Below are 21,453 nucleotides of genomic sequence, written 5' to 3'. Positions count from 1 at the left end.
TGCTAAATGCCCAGGCTAAAGGGTAGGGTTATTTTCTCAATTTCTACTTATCCTAAAATCTAAGCTTCTGAGGATGTCAGAATTCTCAGGCCAGAGAACAATAATAATAATAATTACTCCAGGGATTTTAGACTGATTTCAAAATGGACTTAAAATATCAAAAAAAAAGCTCATAAATGCATAGAAGAGACTAGAATGACTAAATAACTTACTTCATTTGGCAACCTTAATGATATTTTTATTTTTATTTTTTTTTGGTTATCTGAATTGCTTAGACTTCTGTAATAGATACATATTGCTTTTTTTGTTTGTTTTTGTTTTTTGAGACAGAGTCTCACTTTGTTGCCCGGGCTAGAGTAACTGCCGTGGTGTCAGCCTAGCTCACAGCAACCTCAAACTCCTGGGCTCAAGCAACCCTCCTGCCTCAGCCTCCCGAGTAGCTGGGACTACAGGCATGCGCCACCATGCCCAGCTAATTTTTTTTCTACATATATTTTTAGATGTCCTGATAATTTTTATTTCTATTTTTAGTAGAGACGGGGTCTTGCTCAGGCTGGTCTCGAACTCCTGACCTCAAGCAATCCACCCGCCTCGGCCTCCCAGAGCGCTAGGATTGCAGGCGTGAGCCACCGCGCCCGGCCAGATACATATTGCTTTTATTTCCTTGTGGTTCTCAACTTACTGGATCCACATTTTTGTTTGTTCATTTGTCTTTGTTTTCTTAATTGTTTTTCTTTCTAGAATATTTTCAGACATTATCTCTTCATATATTTATTATAGCCCATTTTCTCTTTTTTCCCCTTCTGAGATTCCAGTTACAATTCTACTTTTCTCATAGCTTTTGGATGATCTGTTCTGGTTCTTCCCCCACCTCCCTACACATAGCCACTAGTTTCTCTTTGTATTTTAGTTTGGATAATTCTTATTGCCCTATTTTCACATTCACTGATTCATCTGTGTTAACCTATTGATGAGCTCATTGAAGAAATTATTCATCTTACTGTCTTTTAAAATAGAAATTTCTAGCATTTTCATTAGATTCTTTCTTATCACTTCCACAACCATACTGAACTACGCCATTGCTTCAGGCATGTTTTCTACTTTCTACTAGATTCTGTAATGTATTAATCAGAGTTGTATCAAAGTCCCTGTGTGACAGTTCCAATATCTGGGTTATCTCTGTCTGGTTCTGTTACTTCCTCATTTCCTGAAAACAGGTTGCTTTAATCTAGTGGCCTTTTTGTATCCTCCTTGATTGAGTGCCAGACATAGTGTGGACGAACAGTAAGAACTGAGAAAAAATAGAGTTTATTCCTGTAAATGAATAGAGCTCTTCTAATGAGTAAATCTACTTAGGAGTGACTTCTGGGTTTTGTTTTTGCAATTATTACTTTCACTGTGCCACAGCTTCAAATTCTTCTCTTGGTGGATTGCTGACATCTCATTCTTAGAATAGAAGCTGGGGGGCTGTAAGGTTTTCTCTGTCTTCTTGCTCAACCCTCAGTTCTCAGTGTTCCCTGCATGCCTGTGCCACAGAAAGGTTTCTCCCCACACCCCCGCCTCTCCCATGGCATTCTGCTCTTGCCTGTTGCTTGGCTCTGCTCTTACCTTGGGGTTAAGGCATGGGGTAGGGGTTTCAACTGTTCTCCCTGCCTAGCCTGTGTGTTTAAGCCTTGGGTGGGCTTTCTCAGTGCATTGTTACCTCCTTGCCATGGCAGCCATACTCTGCTTCATATTTGTGGTGGGTTGTGGGTGCAAGAGAGACTCCTGCCCCTCCCCAATCAGTAGTAGATCTCATCTTTCTACTGGTGCAGGAGCTTAGGCCCGAGAGGACCTCCTGCTCCTCCCTTGGGTGTAGAGGATTTTTGCTTACTCCTCTTTCCCAGAGGAGTGGACCTTTGCCTGCCCTCTAGGGATGTTACATTTAATTCCCCTCTCTCTACTACTTAAGGCTCTTGTTTCATATGAGACAAAAGTCTGGGAACTTGCACAGTGGTTTGTGCCTGTGCCCCATCCTTCGCTGATTACTTCCTATTCTTGCACAATGAAGCAGACTTTTCTCTTGTGTGCCGCCTTGTCCCCAGTCTACTTACCAAGGTCCGTGGAAAAAAATTTGTGAGTGAGTGCAAACCCCCATTGTGTTTCTGGGTCTCTGTTATTATAATCTTACATGTTAGTACACACACAGTTTTTGAAAATTTATTAAGATTCTAGCTTACTTCCTGTTTGCTTTTATGGCAGCCACTTTTACTTTGTTCTGCCAAAGGTGGAACAATGAATGCGTGGTCTCATCTCACCCTGGAGTATTTGTCACTCTTGGGAATTTGGTTTTTTGCCTGAATTGTGACCTCAGCTCAAGAAAACTTAGGATTTTAGTATAACCTTTTTTTTGTCATTAGCCACATTCTCTTGTGTCTTCTGCATTCAAAACAGAAACAAATCATATTACTTTAAAATAAAAATTAATTAAATTTAAAAAAATAAACAAATATAATTTTAACTTGTTCACCTTTCTTATATGTCCAGTCTTTTTAATGACAGTATGTCCAAATGATAAATGAGTGATGGAGAAGATAGAGAAATACTGTGTGCTCTACAAACTGCCTTTAAAAACACATTTACACTTTAAAATAGGATTTGACTACAAAGCTCTGATAGAACATCTTTCTATTTTGTAAGTCCAGGAAAAAACAGAAATTCATAATACTGAAAATCGAAATCAATGGCAAACTAATTATTAAAATTCAGTTAAAATAAATGTGGGACTGTATTGAAAAAATTTTGGTAGTCGAGTCATGATTTGTTTCATTAAACAGAACAACCTTATCCTTTGGAGTAAATGTGGGTAGATGTGTAAATCATTGCCCAGTGTGTCAGCCCTGTTTCACAGACCTAAATTGTGTACCTATGACAGAAATAGGCAGCTGTTCTTTTACTGTATAGGTGTGGGGTTTTGTGAAGTGTAGAATACATTCTCCTGTGCACCCTCCACTTCTTTCTTTCTACATCCCTATGTACATTGCAACATCAAAGTCATCATCATCAAGGTATGACGCCAGGTAGACAGGTGGTTACACAGTGTACTCTGAAAGTTGTGTTTTGTACCAGTTAATGGAGGCAGAAATATACATTTCCATGTGCTCCATCAGTTGAAAAAATCAAAGGACATGATATTGGTTTAGAAACTTATCTCAGGATAACACAGCAGTAATCAATTAAAGTTGGCTACATATTATGAAGGGGCCTGTGCACCGCACCCTTAGACATACAAAAGCTTTGCATATAGCAACTAAGTATACTGTAGATGAAAATAAAGAGAAAAATCACATTTCTTCATTGATGTTGAATCTGAACAGATCTATCTCTTTTCTAGGATAAGTAAGCAGAAGTAAAATGGGATCAGTAACTGATACTGAAAAACAAAAAAAAATCCTGATGATTCAGAGGTAGAATATATAACTCTGGAAATACTCTCCTACAGAAATTATTGGAACACAGTTTAACATTTTCAGTAGAAAGCAAGATAGTATGGGTTAGTAAAATGGTGTCTATTATCTTCTTCATATATATATATATATATATATATATATATATAGCCTGATTCCTTCCTATGTTTCTGGCAAAAAAACTCCCTTCTCTTGTGAGAACTGACCCTCTCTAAGACAGTGGTAGTCTTTAATCAAGTGCCTCTCCCTCGGGCCAACCAGAGTGTAGTAGTTCTCCCTTATCCACGGTTTTGCTTTCTGCTGTTTTGATTACCTGTGATACAGTACAATAATTTGTTTTGAGAGAGAGAGAGATTCCATAACTTTTATTACAGTATATTTTTATAATTGTTCTATTTTATAATTTATTGTTGTTTATCTCTGTGCCTAATTTATAAATCAAACTTTATTTTTTTATCACATGTATGCACAGTATAGAAAAAAATCATGGTATATATAGGGTCCAGTACTATTCTCAGTTTCAAGCACTCAGCGGGGTCCTGGAATATATCCCTGTGGGAGAAGGGGGCGCCGCTGTGTGCCATTCCTCTGCTCACACTGACTAGGCATGTGTTAGTGCACATTCCAGTGAGGCCAGTTAGATTCCTTCTTCAAGGATTGACTTGACTTGGATGTTAGGACACAGGGGAGTTCTTACTCCTGAAATTAGAAAAAATATTAAACAAAAGCCTGAAGGTTCTCAGGGCCAACATTTTACCTCACAGAAACAATCTCCTAAAATCAATGGAGCACCCAGATTCAACCTTGCCTGAAAGGGGAAGACATCTGAAAATTAAATTAACAGCATGAAGTATTTAATATACATAAAAACTCATAAACTATTAAGGAAAAGAAAAAAGGTTAAAAAAAGGAAATAAAAGTGTTTTTATGACAAACTGATAATTAGAGATATTTCTGAGGTAAAAAAAATGTAGTATTTACAGCAGAAAAAAAAACCTGAAAATTAAAGAGTTCATTATGTTACAGGCAAAATAAATGAAAAGGTGGTCATGTTTCCTTCAATAATATATGAATATGTTTAAAAATTATTGAAACAGAAATAAAAATGACTTACTCATAAAGAAAAATAATAAGTAAGCACTACACATCTCATTTACATGATAAAATGACAAAAAGCAATGGAACCAAATTCACTGTATTTTAAGGAAAAATGTTATTACTCAAGAATTTTTACCTAGGCAAGTTGCTGTAAATGTAACAACTTTAAAAGAATATTCTTTCTTTTCTTTAAAAGAAAAATATTCTAGTTCAGGTGTGGGTTCAAAAGTTATCCACTCTGCTAGTAAAACAATTACTTATGACATCACTTAAATATAAAAATAAGCCAAAATAAATATCTAAATAAGGGGAGTTGTTATAGTTTAAAGAGACTAACAAATCTTCCATTAGGTGGTTTGGACATGAAATGCAGAAATCCAATAGAATTGTGATCTGTCAAGTGAATTCTACATGGCTGGTTTACACTTTTCCCTACAATTAATGGTCCTCCTCTGATTCTGATTTTTCCCAGTTTTAATAACATATTTCTTGTCAAACAATTCTTAATCTATACTTGATTTAGAAATCTCTTCCTTTTTCTGATCAGCAATTCAAACAAAAAAGTTTTACTATTCTATTCTAGTACTTGTTAACATTGCTAAACCTTCATTATGTTTTTTAACATGACTAAAAAGGATCAAGGAAAATTGCTATAAAAAGTACATTTTGAATCTATAAAAGCATATTTGTAGGAAAGCAGCATCCTAACTGCCTTATGATGTATATGAATATTTAGATAAAAAAGTATGTAGCTTTAAAACCAAAATTGAATGATCTGGGCCACTGGGTTTCTTAAATTGGATGACTAATAAACTGCCCAGTGGAATTCATATCTGATACCAGGCACTTCTAACTTTTCTATAAGTAAGCTATGAACAGTGTGCTAACTATATTTAAAATCAGCATGATTACTCTGAATAGTAGAAAATTTCAAAATGAATAAAATAGATTGTGAAAGATGCACAGACATGGCATTGCTTATATTTTGATAGTGAAATTTGGCCATTTTTATTTTTTCTTTTGCAGTTCTTTGTGTTTTTTACATTTTTCAACATAAGCATTTTTATATTAAGACATATGCTTCAAAAATAATATTTTTACTTTGTGTAGCTATATAATCACAATTATATAAAATATTCATTAATATCCCACCTCCAAGAAAGATTATCCTTGAGTATACCAAGGTGTTAGCAGTGCTTATGGTTACATCATGAGACTATGAGTAATTTTACTTTTCTTGAACTACTTTCTGCTCTCCAATTTTCTATGGTAAGACATTTGACCTTTATAAATAAAACTCATAAAAAATTTACAAAGAAAAACAACTAAGATATATTTTGGTTTTGTTGTATTACGAACACAATGGTCTCATCAATATGTAGAATTTACAGGGGACTGTTTAAAAGTTCCCAAAGAATTTTGAAAAAATAATTTACCTGCTAATCACAGTATGAAATATTTTTTTAAAAATTTCTATCTAATAATATTAAGTAACAATTATTCCTGATTTTTCTCCCCAGTGCAATACTCGTGGTTGGAATTGCATTAGTTAGGGGAAAGATTTTTAAGAACTAAGGGATTAAATTGACTACCACTTCCTGTCTTTTTGACAACACTGATATGCTGTCTGCATCATTTATTTAGTATTTTTTTTCTAGACAGAAAAACCTTTCAATTTATTCACTCTTTGCCCATAAAACATTGTTTTGGTTTGAGATTTGTGAGTGTTGACATTTAAGATGGTGTTGTGGAAGGACTGAGTCTGAAGACTTAGGTTGGACATGTCAGATTTGTTTTTATATAGTTTTCTGGCCTGCAATAAATCAGTATTGTAATGTTCAATGTTTACAGGATTATTCTGAGGACCCAAGGAAATAAGATGTGTGAAAATAATTTTAAACAATGCTGTATGATTTAGGATATTATATTTTATTCCATCTGAAAAACTTGACAATGTAAATTATTTCAACATAGTGATATTAAGTTTAATGATATTGATAATTAGTTTTCTCAAGTCTGTATGTATATCAAGCAAGGGTCATGTTTTTAAATATTTTTGAAATTTATATACAGATATGTAGTTATTCTTTATTGCTCATGCTTTTTATATATGCTTTTCTTATTCATGAGACTTCTGACTCAGCTTGTATTTCAATTAAAAATATTAAAAGATTTTACAGAAATGATTTCATTTAAAAAAAGACCTTTCTTTGCTAACATCATTAATTTTACCATCTATCTAACAATAAAGATTTTTGGATGGCAAACTGCTCGATATCAATAAAGACTTTCAGCCACATTATGGGGAAGGAGGACGTATTCTGGAGATCCGGACTCCAGAGGCAGTGACCAGCATTAAAAAGAGAGGAGAAAGTCTAGGATACACAGAAGGGGCCTTGCTGGCTCTGGCTTTCATCATCATCCTCTGCTGCATTCCTGCCATCTTGGTAGTTTTGGTCAGCTACAGACAGTAAGTATTCCAGGATGCTAAACATGAATATGTGCCCAAGAAGGCATTGTTGAAAACCGTATGTGGTAACAGGGCTTTGTAGTTGTAAAATATTGATGGTGCGACCTCTTCTGGGATTGCTTTGTCCTTCTTCTACCAAATCATCTTCTTTAAAGGGAAAGCAATACAAACTACTAATACATTTTTCACAGATGGCTCAATGTTCTTGTATTCCTAATGCATTCTCATCCAATAAGAAAATTAGTTTAGCTCCTGTGGCATTGTTTATGCCCTTCTTTAGGTGAAGAGCTCCTCTGGGAGAAAAGGTAATAGGTATCCTGGGGACAAAGGAGTGGAATGTCGTGCAGATGCCCACTTTGCCCAGTCCCAAAGAGGGGTCTATAACCTCACTACTTTGTCATGATAGGTTTTTACCCATACTTTTAAATTTACCTCTGTGCAGATGATCACAATGTTAGCAAAACCACTGAAAATCGTAACACACAATATGCCATTTTCCTTGTGGTTTCTTCCTTCCTGGGTAGCCTTATCAGAACTTGTGTTGTAATGTTTGATACCACATTTTGGCTGTGCAGCCCTTAGTTTTTCTGGTTCTTATAGTCAAATCCATTTACAATATATCTATAATTTTTATTGCATTTACATTCTTTAAAGTAGTCAACTAATTATAACTAATTTAAATGTCTATATTTGAGGTAGACTAGTAATGTATTTTTATTTGAAACTCGGTATGGGGAAACTTTGTGATAGAGGGCTACACATTGCAAGTATACTCTTATTGACAATAATTTGAAAGACTTGGGGAGCTGCTTAAGAAGACAGGTGGCACTGAGTATGCCACAAAAATAAAATAAATAAGAGACAGAAATCATAGATCACATAAATTACTTGATGTAACAAACAGTAAGAAATGATGGTAAAACTGCTATTCACCATTTAAAATACCTACAGGGAAAGTACTAAAATCTTCCTTATATATTCTTTTATTTTATTTTCTATTATAATACAGCATGGCATTCAACCTTATATATTCTTAAATTGTTATCTTTGTTCCCAAACACTGGAAAAAATTTTTTGTATTGAATAAGCTGAGTTAATTCCAACCTGAAAATCTAAAAGTGTGCTCTGCATGAAGACATTGCAGAAATATTTTCCATCACAAAAGCAATGTGAAGTTGTAAATATAACATTTAGGTTGATATATTGGAGCTTAATGTATCCTTAACAAATGAATTGATATGCTAAATCTAAACCCTATGAACAAACTTAGTACTGTACAAATTGTTTTAAATTATTAGGTGATTAGCCCAATACTAATTTTCCTGTTGAATCTGTTCTGTATTACCAGTCATCCTTTTCCATTTAACTGTCTCCCAAAAGAGCTTTATTATATCTTGCTAGCAATAAAATCAGTGAGAAAAATCCTTATATTTGGCACACCATGCAATGATCAAAACTGAAGCACCCTGGGTGTTATATACAGTAGTCTGAAATTTAACAAAAAATTAAGATGCTTAATATTTAAACATTTTATAGATGCATTATTTAATTCTCTTTAAGTTTGGTAATCCGCTCAATGCCCTGGGAAATTATTTTAGTTACTGCTTGTCATAGATTAACAGAATTAAACAAAATGAGTTTTGCTCTGCTCATATAGTAAATGAAAATCCTAATATTTAAAGAACTGACATTTGTACCTTCATATTCTGCTTATAAATAAGATAGGAATGGATAGCTATTATTTTATATTATCGTGTGTCTTTGAAATTTTCCATGAATGGAAAACTAAGAAGCAAATATGAAAAAAAGTGTCAGGAATTTATTACCCAGCAGTGGGACCTTCCAATTCTATCTTCAGCTTCAAAGTGAAGCCAAGAGTATAATCAGGGCTTGCTGCATAACTACATTCCTTTAATATTCTTCAAGCAGAGTAAACCAAGAAGCCAATTATTAAGATCAGATCATCTTTAATATTCCATTTCTCTTAGAGTTGAAAATCACATATTCACGTTTTAATCCATTTTTTTCTTATTCCATGTAGTCCATTTCTTTATTTTTCTGTAGTGAATGTTTTAACAGCTTGAATGACTTTAACGGTAGTAATGAAGTACTCACCATTGTCACCTTCTGAATGGAAATAGTGTCCCTTCTATATCATTAAATTAACTCTGTGTCATTGTGAGTTTAGCCAGTAAATTATTTATGATTTAGAATAAATCAGATGTTAAAGTATTATGAATGTAATATTTCTAATGTAGCCTTCTCTTTTTTCTTATTCATTGCTTTCCCCAACAGGTTTAAAGTGTAAGTATAATTACTAATATTTTACACATCATTTTTATGTAATACAAAAAAGAACAGCCTAGATTATGTTGATCAAGTAGTCACCCTGACTAGAACCACATATTATTTATTTGTTTTGCATTTGTAATAGTTACATACTTTTTGGTGTGATATATATATACACAATGGAGTAAATGTGAAAAACACAGTTTGCTTATACCCTCCACCCTTTGAGATCTAGTTTTAAGGAAGAAATTAACAATTATTGTCCAGGACATCCAAAAACAGCAGCCTAGTTCTAACATGAGAGTCACAGGTATTCCTAGGGATCAAAAATCTCCCTTCTACATGTGCACATTTATACAGCCTCTGTGAAATGATGTTGAAAATACTTCAAATCAGTTTTTGTTTAATTTTTTTTTACTTCAGCCTATTACAGGGGTACAAATGTTTAGGTTACATATATTGCCTTTGCCCCATCTAAGTCAAGCTTCAAGTGTGTTCATTCCCCAGATGGTGCACACCTCACCCATTAGGTGTGAATTTACCCATCCCCTCCTCCCCTCTCCCACCTGCCTGACACCCGATGAATGTTACTACTGTATGTGCACTTAAATGTTGGTCAGTTAAGTCAATTAATACCAATTTGATAGTGAGTACATGTGGTACTTGTTTTTCCATTCTTGGGGTACTTCACTTAGTAGAATGGGCTCCAGCTCTATCCAGGGTAATACAAGAGGTGCTAGATCACCATTGTTTTCTGTGGCTGAGTAGAACTCCATGGTATACATGTACCACATTTTATTAGTTTTAAATAACTTTTCCTTAAATATACAAATAGTAAAGAAAAAGTATTTGTATTCTGAATGCCTCATCTTATGAAAGAGATTCATTAAACAATTATCAACTGCTCATCACATTTTTATAAATATTTAGCCTTCTCCCTTTAATATTATCATTTAATGTAATTTGCAAATATTTCTACCGAATTCTACCCCGTACTCAAAGGGTAAATATTAAAGAACTAAGTGAGGGTGGATGAAGGTTATATATCAGGGATACCCTGTGGGGATGCTTTTGTAATTACATCAGTACATAAATGCAAATATTTGTGTAAAAGTTTTTTTTAAGTTATCCTCTGATAACTGGACCTCATTATTAAAAGGTAGCCTATTGATAAGCATACGATTTTTAAAATGAGTTTTACAAGACATCCTTGCTTTACCCAAGACGCCAAGCTGAGTGCACCAAGACTGCACGAATTCAATCCGCATTACCCGCGGCTAAACCAGCAGCGCCCGCCCCTGCACCTGTGGCAGCGCCCCCGCCCCCGCCGCCGCCTCCGGGCGCGCATCTCTATGAAGAACTTGGAGACAGCACAATGTAAGTAGACTTCACAGGAGCTTTGAGAGGTAGATGGCTTTTAGTGGATGCTATGTGGTGAGTATTGAATTTCAACCTCATGTGGAAATGCAGCTTTCAGCCTGCTTGGACTATTCTATTATTTGTTGAGAACCTAAGAAAAGTTAAGTGAAAAATAACAGTCAAAACACAAACAAACAAACAGAAAAGAAAACTAAGTTAGAGAAAGGCAATATTCAACTTTAGGAGGCAATGCAGATTTATAGCTTTGATATTATATTTAATCTCTCAATTTTCAGGGTCATGTAGACGCTTTTACCTAAAATTATAGATTATGGAAAAAGATGTTTTCACATAGGAGATGAGAACAATAAAGCACAATCATAAAGAGTATTTCCTGATTTGTTATCAAACCAACCCCTATTTAGTATTCAAAACCAAATTCTGTGGTTTAAACTCCTAGACTTCCAAGACACTATTTTAGGACATTATGCAATATAGTAATTCAAATCTGAGTGAAAATGATAATGTATTAAATTCCCAACTACTTAGAGAACATCCTTTCCATTATATTACTCTTAGACTGCTATGATTACTTAATATTTCTGCTACACTATTTGGAATTTCTAAGTGATTTTAAATCATACATATTTTTTTTTGTTTGTTTGTTTGGATTTTTTGTTTTTTGAGACAGAGTGTCACTCTGTTGCCTGGGCTAGAGTGCCGTGGCATCAGCCTAGCTCACAGCAACCTCAAACTCCTGGGCTCAAGTAATCCTCCTGCCTCAGCCACCCGAGTAGCTGGGACTACAGGCATGTGACACCATGCCCGGCTAATTTTTTCTATATATATATTGTAGTCGTCCATATAATTTCTTTCTATTTATAGTAGAGACGGGGTCTCACTCTTGCTCAGGCTCGTCTTGAACTCCTGAGCTCAAACAATCCGCCTGCCTCGGCCTCCCAGAGTGCTAGGATTACAGGCGTGAGCCACCACGCCCAGCCTAAATCATACATTTTTGAAAGAAACTATCAGCTTATTGTTAAAGGACTTCACAGCTGTTTCTATAATGGTGCTGCCCTTATAATCTGATTCCTTTTGATGATATTTAATTTGTCTATATTTTAAAAATTAAGGAGTAACTACTTCTGAATATGCTATGTAAAATGACAGAGGATATTACAAAATTTTGAATATGACACTTAAATTCAGGGAACCTTTTATTAACTGGAATTTGGTGGAGTAGAGAGACTAAAACAAATTCTTACATGTGACCTTTATAGCATTTACTAGTAGGAATAAAGCAAGCATCAGAAATCATGATATACACCATTTATGGGAAAACTGGTTTTAAGGAGATGTATTAACCTTATTTTCCATATTAATAATAATATACAAGGTTATATTTAGAATATTTTTGATAATGTTAAAATTGATTTTAATGCTCTTTGTTCTAACAGAAAACTGAATTTAAAATAGCTTAAACATGACATTCTATTACCAAAATAATAACATAATACAGGATTCATGCTTTAAATATACTTTTTTCTTTTTTTTCTTTTTTTTTTTTTTTTTTTGAGACAGAGTCTCACTTTGTTGCCTGGGCTAGAGTGAGTGCCGTGGTGTCAGCCTAGCTCACAGCAACCTCAAACTCCTGGGCTTAAGCGATCCTACTGCCTCAGCCTCCCGAGTAGCTGGGACTACAGGCATGTGCCACTATGCCCGGCTAATGTTTTCTACCTATATTTTTAGTTGTCCAGATAATTTTTATTTCTATTTTTAATAGAGACGGGGTCTCGCTCAGGCTGGTCTCGAACTCCTGACCTCGAGCGATCCACCCGCCTCGGCCCCCCAGAGGGCTAGGATTACAGGCGTGAGCCACCGCGCCCGGCCACTTTTTTCTTTTTGTATAAGTAGAAAATGATGGTCTCTTTTTGAATGATTGGTGAATGTAGGAATTGAGCCAATATGATTTGATTCTATTTGATTATGTTAACTATCTCTCTCAAGCAAAGATCTTTAGAAACTAAAAAAGCATAATGAGTAAAGTGTGTTTATATATTAAATTAATGAATGATATATACTCATTTTAATTTAATAAAAGCAGGTATACTGTAACACTATCTAGAATCAATATAATTTGATGGTGATATTTTTACTTGAACAATTGTAGTAGACTTAGTGGAAGATTTTGCAGTTGTAATATATGTATTTATTGAAATATTTTAAATTATGCACATGTAATTATTTTATCCTTGGGAAATGTTTAACTTACCTCTTCCAAAGCTTTTTTCAGGAATTTTAATAAGTTACTATAAAATGAACTAGCTCACTATAAAATGAACTAGCTCCAAATGAATTATTATCAATTATTTTTAAAAAACGCCACAAGTAATAACTTCATATGGATCCAGTAATTACTTTGTAACAGTCAGCATAGTACCTACATATTTATTTTCTTCCAACAAAATATATCTTTTTTTATAAATCAGTGTGCACTAGTAAATTTTTTAGTTATGCCGTAGAAGCAATCATTAGAATTTAATTTAAATTTTTTATTTTTATCTTTCAATGTTTTAATTGAAATCATCCCTGTTTAATAGAAGTGAATTTTACCTGTGTGTAAATAGCAAGTAAATGGTTAAATATAATTTTATATAAAATATCAAATAAATGCCATTTGATTTTATCTAAAACAATATTTAATGTCATTATGATGAATAAACACATAGAAAATATAAAAACATTTATTTTCCTTTTTGGAAATGCATAGTAAGTATTTAAAGAAAGTTCCTGTTAGTATTTTCATAATTGTTTTAAATTAACCATAGTTAAAACTTTTCTTTTTCTATCACATGTTTTCTCTTTCTCACCTGTGGATACATAGGCATAAGTAAGTAAATAAATAATATCACTCTAATAGAAGAGCATTAAAAAAAGATGCAATAGAATAGATTAAGTGCTGTTTTACTGTATATACAGTGATTTTCATCTTTTACCATGCAGTCGTTTACTTTTAAAAGGAAAATTTTATCTTCCACACCCAATTTCCTTTTGATGTCTTGAAATGGCATGAGCTTAAAACAAGTGTTCCCAATGACAGTACTTGTGCTTACTGAGAGGTGTTTCAAAATTCTCCTTGTTTTATATTTTTTAAATGTAAAGCTTTTAAAAGTTAATTTTTTATTTTAAGAAATTAAAATATTTATAGATTTCTTTCAATCAAAAGTGATGTGATATCATTATAGCGATCATTTTTTTCCCAAGAAAAATCAAACCAAGAACAGATCTACACAAGAACAATGGCCAGGTAATAACAAGCCCAGTGGTTCTTGCCATATTTAAAAAATGACTGTTTCAAGGCCAGGAAAGGCAAAACTGTTTGTTCTCTGTTTAATCCAAACTGTCTGCACTTTCTGAATTATTGAAGTAGGCTTGATATTCTAGGTCCATCTGTGAGGATTCTTTTGTACAGTTTGAATCTTTGCCAAATAATAGATTAACAATTTTGGCTTTATATATCATTTTATTGCCTAACCTATCACCCTAATTTTCCAATGTGGTTATTTAATTTTTATTCAAAATATTTCCTTTTATTTCATTCCTGATGGGGGGATAAATATTAAACAGTAACTACATAATGTTATTCTCTTTGGGTTAGAGAATAAAACCTCATGAGAGACTATTCAAAACCACATATCACCCAACCTTTCTGGGAGAAGGGTCCAGATGCTTTTGTTAGAGGAACTTAATTTGTGCTCTTTGACGTATTCAACTTTACTTATGACTCACCGCCACCTATGACAGTGTCCAAGCATGAGTAAATCTTTCAGGGATATCAAAACTATTGAATTTTAACATAAATCTTTACATTAAGGTGAGTCTTGATTAAAACTTGATCCAGATCATAATTAAAGGAAATACCAACAACCTCTCTTCTGACTTGTATTATTTATAATATTTTAAAACTAATTATGCACACAATTTAAACAGAAGACAATAGTGTCTGTCAAAATTCTAGCATAAATTAATTCACTTTCTCAATTGTGATTTTGAACTCTGTGAAAAAAAACTCTCCTATCTGTCCTTGGGGACTTTAATTCTCTTAATCTGCAGAATATGATATCCTTTTCTGTATTCTCTTACAAATTGTCTCTCAGGAGAGTACTTTTAGCTCTAGGACAAAATTACTGAAATGAGAGATAATATGCAGGTGCTGAATCAGATACAGCCAAGGATCCTTTATGCATAACAGTCAGCTCTGAACATCCTCAAGCAAGGCAAAGGATATGAAAGTAGAGACTGGGCTGTACTTTGAACAATTGTGACTTATACATGACTGATCTGTTATGTGTAGACATGGATTCTTTGCTGTATCAAAGTAACTGAAAAAACAAAAAGCAACTGTAGAAATTGACATTTTTTTTGATGAAAATGTCTTTTTCTACTCAAAACTCTCAAGATTTTCCTGCTCTGTCTTTCGGGAATAGGAACTTTAAAGTAGTGCCTTGCTTCAGTAGATTAGTGGTTTTAGCCTTTAAATTTTGAAGTAGTAATGAGAACCATAAAAACATCTTTCTCGTGAAAGCTATGTCACAACTTGTTTCCTTACATTTCATTATCTTCTTTTCTTTCAAGTCTTTTCCTTCTCTACCATTTTCAACAAAGCAGGGGAAATAACTCAGTCTCAGAAGACAGGAAACATCAGGAAGTTGTGATGCCCTTTTCTTCCAATACTATTGAGGCTCACAAGCCACCTCCTATAGATGAATCACTTAAGAACCAACCAAAGTCTACAAGAAAATTTACATTTCCATCTGATGAGGATGCCTTGTGTACCCATAATCTCCTTTATAAGGAAAATATAGATGAAAGATCAACAAATTCAGGCTTTTCACTGAGAACAGATTTTGTAGACCCATTTTTACCCAAAACACAAGCCAAGAGTGAGTCTCTGAGGGGCCCAAGGGAAAAGATTCAGAGGCTATGGAGTCAGCCAGTCAGCTTACCTAAGAGACTGATGAGGAACGTTCCAAATAGGCAAGAAGTCATAGATCTGCCGCAATGGCAAAGCACCAGGCAGAAAGCTGAAAATGAAAGCCCTGGAACCTATCCAAACAAAAGAAGTAGCGGCAATCCATTACTTACAACTGAAGACTCAAATTTGACAGAGAAAGAGGAAAAAAGACAAGGTGAAACATTGATTGTAACGGGAACAAAAGAGTTGAAATCTCTCTCTTCAGACTCTTCATTTTGCTCTCCCAGACCTCGCTTCTCATTCTCCACTTTGCCAACTGTTTCAAGAACTGTGGAACTCAAGTCAGAGCCTAATGTCCTCACCTCTCCTGCTGACTGTTCCTTGGAACTTTCTCCTCCGTGCATTTTAAATTCTTCACTCATTCAGAGAGAGACACCTGCCTGTATGTTAGCTGTTGAAACCAAAAAGAACATTCTTGAAAAGTGTTCCCATGTTCCTTCTTCTTCGCCCTCTCCCTTTCCTCCTCCTCCTCCTTCTATTCCTCCTCCCCCTCCACCTCTTCCTCCTCCTCCTCCTCCTTCTCTTGACATTACTCCTTTTTCTCTTTCCTGTCCTCCTGCTTGTCCTCCTCGTCTCCCTCCTCCTTTTCCTCATCCTCCACCATTTCCCCTTTCTGTTCCTCCTTCTGCTCCACCTACTCCTCCTCCTCTACCTTCACTTCCAACTCTTCCTCCACCACCTCTTCCTCTTCCTTGTCCACTGCCTCCTTCAGCTTCGTTTCTATCCACAGAGTGTGTTTGTTTGCCAGTCGATAAATGCACTCCCAACAAGACACCTGCCGAGGAAATTAAACCCTCTGTGACATGGCTTTCAGCATCAACAACAGGGCGTAATGCAGACCCTCAAAGAGAACCAAAGGGAATCCTCAAACATATTGAAAATTTAGCAGAACTTGAAAAGACAGTTGCTAACATGTACAGTCAAATAAAAAAAAACTATCCACTCACAAACATCTCAGAACTTCAAACTATTTGCCCTTCAGAGATAACAAATCTTGAAATCACATCTGAAAAAAACCAGGAGAATTCGAATGTTATCGATGAGGGAATTGAAAAACAACCTCACAGTCAAGCTACTTCACTGTAATGTGGCTTTTCTTATTTTAATTGGGCAAGTCTTTTGTTGATTATAATCTTCAAGTTGAACATCTAATTTGAACATCAAAGAAGATTCCATTATTTTACCCCAAACTCAATGCAATGCAGTTTTTCCTCTTTTTTACTTTAAAAAAAATTATTAACCTCACCACTACTAACTCATATAATAGATTTACCTTATTTTTTAACTACAAAGTAGCATTATTTGTTCTACATTTATTTAAAAAGTAAGTAATTTTAATGTATTTTTTAATGGGAACATGTGGGCATGAACGTTAGATATCTAACTTAAACCAAAGGCATGTTTAGCATGTTTATGTAGTAGTGACTTTTAAATTTACTTTTTGATCATAGTTTTGTATGAATGTTCCAAGAAAAAAGCAAACTGTTACAAACAAGCTAAGAGTGACATCATAGGTTCTGTTACTACCTTGAAGCCTATGTATTTGGTAATAAGAAATACTACCAAAGTAAAATGTTGTGTACCTAGAAATACAGCAGATAACAGACATAAGGTATTCTAAAATAACTCCCAGGTGCTAAAATATGCAGTTATCTGTTTTCTTATAAGAACATCCTTTACTCTGGCTTGCTTTTATCTTACTAGTATGCTTATGGAGTTGATGAATTTTTTACTTTTTTCAATTGCTGTCTTATTTTATTTATTTCTCATTGTGCTTTCCCTTCCCTTCTTTATAATGAAAATAAATCTTGAGTTGTTGACTTTTGTAAGACATTTCATTGTTTCCACAGATGTTTAAGGTGCTATTTAATTTTGTTTGTTCACATTATTGTATCATCTCCTTAATTATAATTTTATCATAAGATTCTTCTTTAAAGAAAATATTTGTTTATCTCCAGGTTGATAAATGAAATATAAAAAGTTTAGATAGATAAATGAAGAGGAATTATATTTGATGAACCATTGCCAATTTTTTATAGGTCTTTGCTCTTGGTTTTGGACAAAGAAGATAAAAATATATACTCTGGGAAGGCATTTCTGTAGTTGTAGTAGTTGTTCTAGTATCTTAGACCTTAACTTGTTAAATTCTTAACAACATCACCTAAACTAAGTACTGTCTTTCTACCCATGTAATGAAACCTACACTTTCAGTTAGCTCGATTCTAGCTCAAATAAATATATATGCATATATATGTATATATATATAATAATACATAATGTGTAATATGTGACCATCAAGTAGTTACTTTTTTTTCCCATGAACCACATGGAATAAATTTTATTTCTGGAAATTCCTATTTTTAATTCAAGTATTATTATTTGTTTTACCAGAGAGTTTTAAGTTTTTAGAAGATATAAGTCTACAGAGAAAGGCATAATTCCAAAATACAGACAAAATTCTTATTTGATAATTACCACTGTAAGTGTATTAATGTATCTTGAGAGCCCTACAGTGCATCATTTTAAGGGTTTTGTTCAGCTCTTATATTATGTGACATTTCTCCAAGACTTTGATCTGGTATTCCTAATTAACAAGATCAGATACAAAACAATCTATAAGTCTAATTATTTTCATTAGCCCATCTGCTTCAGATTCTTTTCATCCAAATCAGGAGTAATTTCTTTCTTGGGGTTCTTGAACATGATTTTTTTCTCTCTTTCACTGAAAAACTTCAGTTGGAGTTTTTGTTGGCAGCTGGTCATATGCATGAGAACTTGTGCTATTTGGCGGACTCTGACAAGGTATTATTCACAATTGTGTAAGCCTTTAATGTGAATGTATGTTTTTAAGCTAACTTCTACCAACTTCTTGCAAATGTGAAACTTAGAATTCCTTGATAATGAAATCTCTAAGCAGTGCCAAAAGAAATGTTACAAGAAATCCAAATAATATTTTTGTGAAGTCACCTATAGCCTTATTAAATTGGTACATTACTCTTTTCTGTAACATTTTTAACATATTTGTGTGATCTAAAAGGGTTATTAGTATTCTGTACTCTCCAAATGAAACATCCATACTCATGTTTTATATTTAATCATCTTTTATTGCCACGTCTTTGGAGTTTCCTGACTTTATCATAAAAGTCAGTTAAAAATGTCTTATATATGAGACTTTTAAATATTATTTGAGTACACAAGGCTAAATATTCTTCCTCTTCTCATCTCCTAACTCCCTACAACCTGACAATCAGCCTCCAGAAAAGGAACTCTTTCTTCCTCTGTATATAATCCAAATTAATGTGCTAAAAAATGATTAGATACCTTATTTAAAAGACATAAGCAAGAATACCATACATTAGTCCTTGCTGTTAAAAGTAAACCATAATACATATAAACGATATGAAAAGACTAATACACATTGATTATGAACTGCATAAAAAGATGCATTAATGTTACATGAACTGGTTTTATAAGTAACAATCAATAATCATATTTTGAAAGCACACAGAGATTTATAAATAGTGATTCTGTTATGTACCTCTTTCAAGTAACTTTCTGCCTTTGAGCTAAGAAAAGCAATACAAATAACTAAATAAAAATCAACAGAAAGGTTAATGGAAACTATAGTTTATCTATTGATACACTATTTTTCACATTTAAGGAAAACATTGCTAATAAAGAGTCAGTTGAATTATTCTAGAAAGTAAAGTCTACCTTTGGTTGAGTATTTTCTATGAGACATGTTAATCAGTTGTCATTATTAAAACCTAAATGTGAGCTTGCTCTGCTTTATCTCTAAAAAATAGAAATTGGGTAAAAGTTGAAAATGTCTAAATTTGTTAAAACTCTAGAAGGATTATCTTTCTTATAAATATTTGCAGAACCATATAAGCACTCTGCAAAATTCAGTACAGAACCATTTTAAATAATGAAGTGTTGGTAAAAATAAGTAAGCATTGTATTAAATTTATTACCAACAGTTTCAATGTACAATGCATTAACCACTTAAGATGCTTTCCAATAAGTAGACTTACTTAGGTTATGAAGGCCTTGTGACTTTTTAAAATAATTTTCTACAGATTGTTTCATTGGACTTTAGAAAATTAGGCATATACGTCTTTGTAATAAATCTTCATTACACTTGCTTATTAATTCCGTACATGTCAACAGATTAGTTTACTACTTTAGGTCAACTGCTTAGTGAAAAATAGAAAGAAAATTTTCATAATTAGTGACATTCAGCTTTGAAAACTCTATACTCTTTCTTCCCTCTTGTGTACAGCCAAATGTTTCACCAACTTGTGGTCCATGAATTTTGTAAATCTTTAGGTACTATTTAATATTTGCCCTATTATATCTCTAATAACCTTTTCACTTCATTTCGAATAATGTCATTGCCCCTTAAAGGATACTCAATATTTTGCATTCATTATTTTTAGAATCAGGTTAATATAAACAGAAACAAAATCTTACAATCATTTGGAAGAACATATTCTAGTCATGGAGATAATTTTTCATCCTCTATTACATTCTTCATGTCAGAAACACATCTTTTCCTTCAGGAGTATCTCATATGCATCAAGACTTGTGTGGAACACAGATAATGTAGAATAATTTTTATCCAGATTGATAATAACACAGTCAAATTGTGTTATACATTGTTGAGATAATATAGATTTTGCATATTTTGTTGTTCCTATGGAATGAGGGTCTGGGTTGTCCATTATTTTAGAAATTCAGGCATGAAACCATGATCCTCCTGTTTTGTTAATACCACAATATATTTCCCCTTAAGACAGTTTCATGAAAAATTATATTCTGAGTTTTGCTCAGATTTTTTTTAAAAGCCCTTATCTATAATTTTATCTAATCTGAAAATCCAAGATGTTTAATACTAATTTATTTATTTCTGCCTTGCAGGAGAGGTTATGCATCAGAGGTAAGGGCTTTATGGTGTTATATTATATCCAGCTTACTAGGAAAATATTTGTGTAAGAGGCAGGACTAATGTACATTCTTTTGAAACTAGGTTATTTTCCTTCATTTCAACAAAAACTTAAAAGTATGCTATGAATTTGTTTTCCTTTATATATGTTGCTTCTTTGTTTTGGTGTTTTAAATCTATGATTATTGAATGGGCGAACAAAGATCAACTGTTTACCTTTTAAATATAAATTTATTTTGTCCTGAATTACTGTTATTCAATATTCTGTGACATTTCCCCAAATTTGTTTCTTTAAGGCTATAAATCTAATTTAGAAACCATAGGATTACTTAACCTTTGGTAATTTTGCCAGTTCACATCTCTATCCTATCACTGTATTAAAGCTTAGGATCTTAAATATTAAAAAAAAATCAGACCATTAGAAAGCTCTGGATTTTCTATTGTGTTAATTTGACTCTCAGTCTGTAGAGAACATACTGGGCATTCTGGCCAGTAGTATTTGGCTCACAATATTGTAAGTGATGTTATCAATGAAGTCACTGAGAACCTAGTTTGATTTAGCATACAGCTTTTCACTCAAGAGAAGTTTATAACCTAATAAGTACATGACCTATTGGCTTAGAGTTTAGAATCCATAAATCCTAGATTATGTGGAAATCAAGTTGAATGTCTGTATGAATAAGTGGTTTTCAGGGATAATAATAAAAGATAACAAATTGAATCAGAGTATCTCTAACTTTAACTTTCCTCCACTTTAAATGAATAACATAACTAGACTAACTCACTAATAACTGTATCATAAAAAGTCTAT

At 33.4% G+C, this 21,453-nt stretch overlaps 1 protein-coding gene across 17 annotated transcripts in view; it reads left to right on the top strand.

The window, feature by feature from the left end:
* PCDH15 (protocadherin related 15) overlaps positions 1 to 21,453 on the top strand; it is a 634,897-nt gene that overhangs the window by 603,761 nt on the left and 9,683 nt on the right. For 4 of the 17 annotated variants that reach the window (XM_045568043.1, XM_045568047.1, XM_045568040.1 and 1 more), the window contains 5 exons: positions 6,796 to 7,014; positions 9,310 to 9,318; positions 10,528 to 10,680; positions 13,547 to 13,552; positions 15,298 to 16,783. In XM_045568043.1, the coding sequence (XP_045423999.1) occupies positions 6,796 to 7,014; positions 9,310 to 9,318; positions 10,528 to 10,680; positions 13,547 to 13,552; positions 15,298 to 16,783 (1,873 nt within the window). Of the gene's footprint in view, positions 1 to 6,795; positions 7,015 to 9,309; positions 9,319 to 10,527; positions 10,681 to 13,546; positions 13,553 to 15,297; positions 16,784 to 18,433; positions 18,500 to 20,617; positions 20,637 to 21,453 lie in introns of those variants that run through there. The other 13 variants (XM_045568053.1, XM_045568052.1, XM_045568048.1 and 10 more) reach the window with 7 other exon arrangements.

The sequence above is a fragment of the Lemur catta genome, chromosome 14 (assembly GCF_020740605.2).
Source record: "Lemur catta isolate mLemCat1 chromosome 14, mLemCat1.pri, whole genome shotgun sequence".
Taxonomy (NCBI): Eukaryota; Metazoa; Chordata; class Mammalia; order Primates; family Lemuridae; genus Lemur; species Lemur catta.
This window is presented reverse-complemented; position numbering and strand designations above follow the sequence as displayed.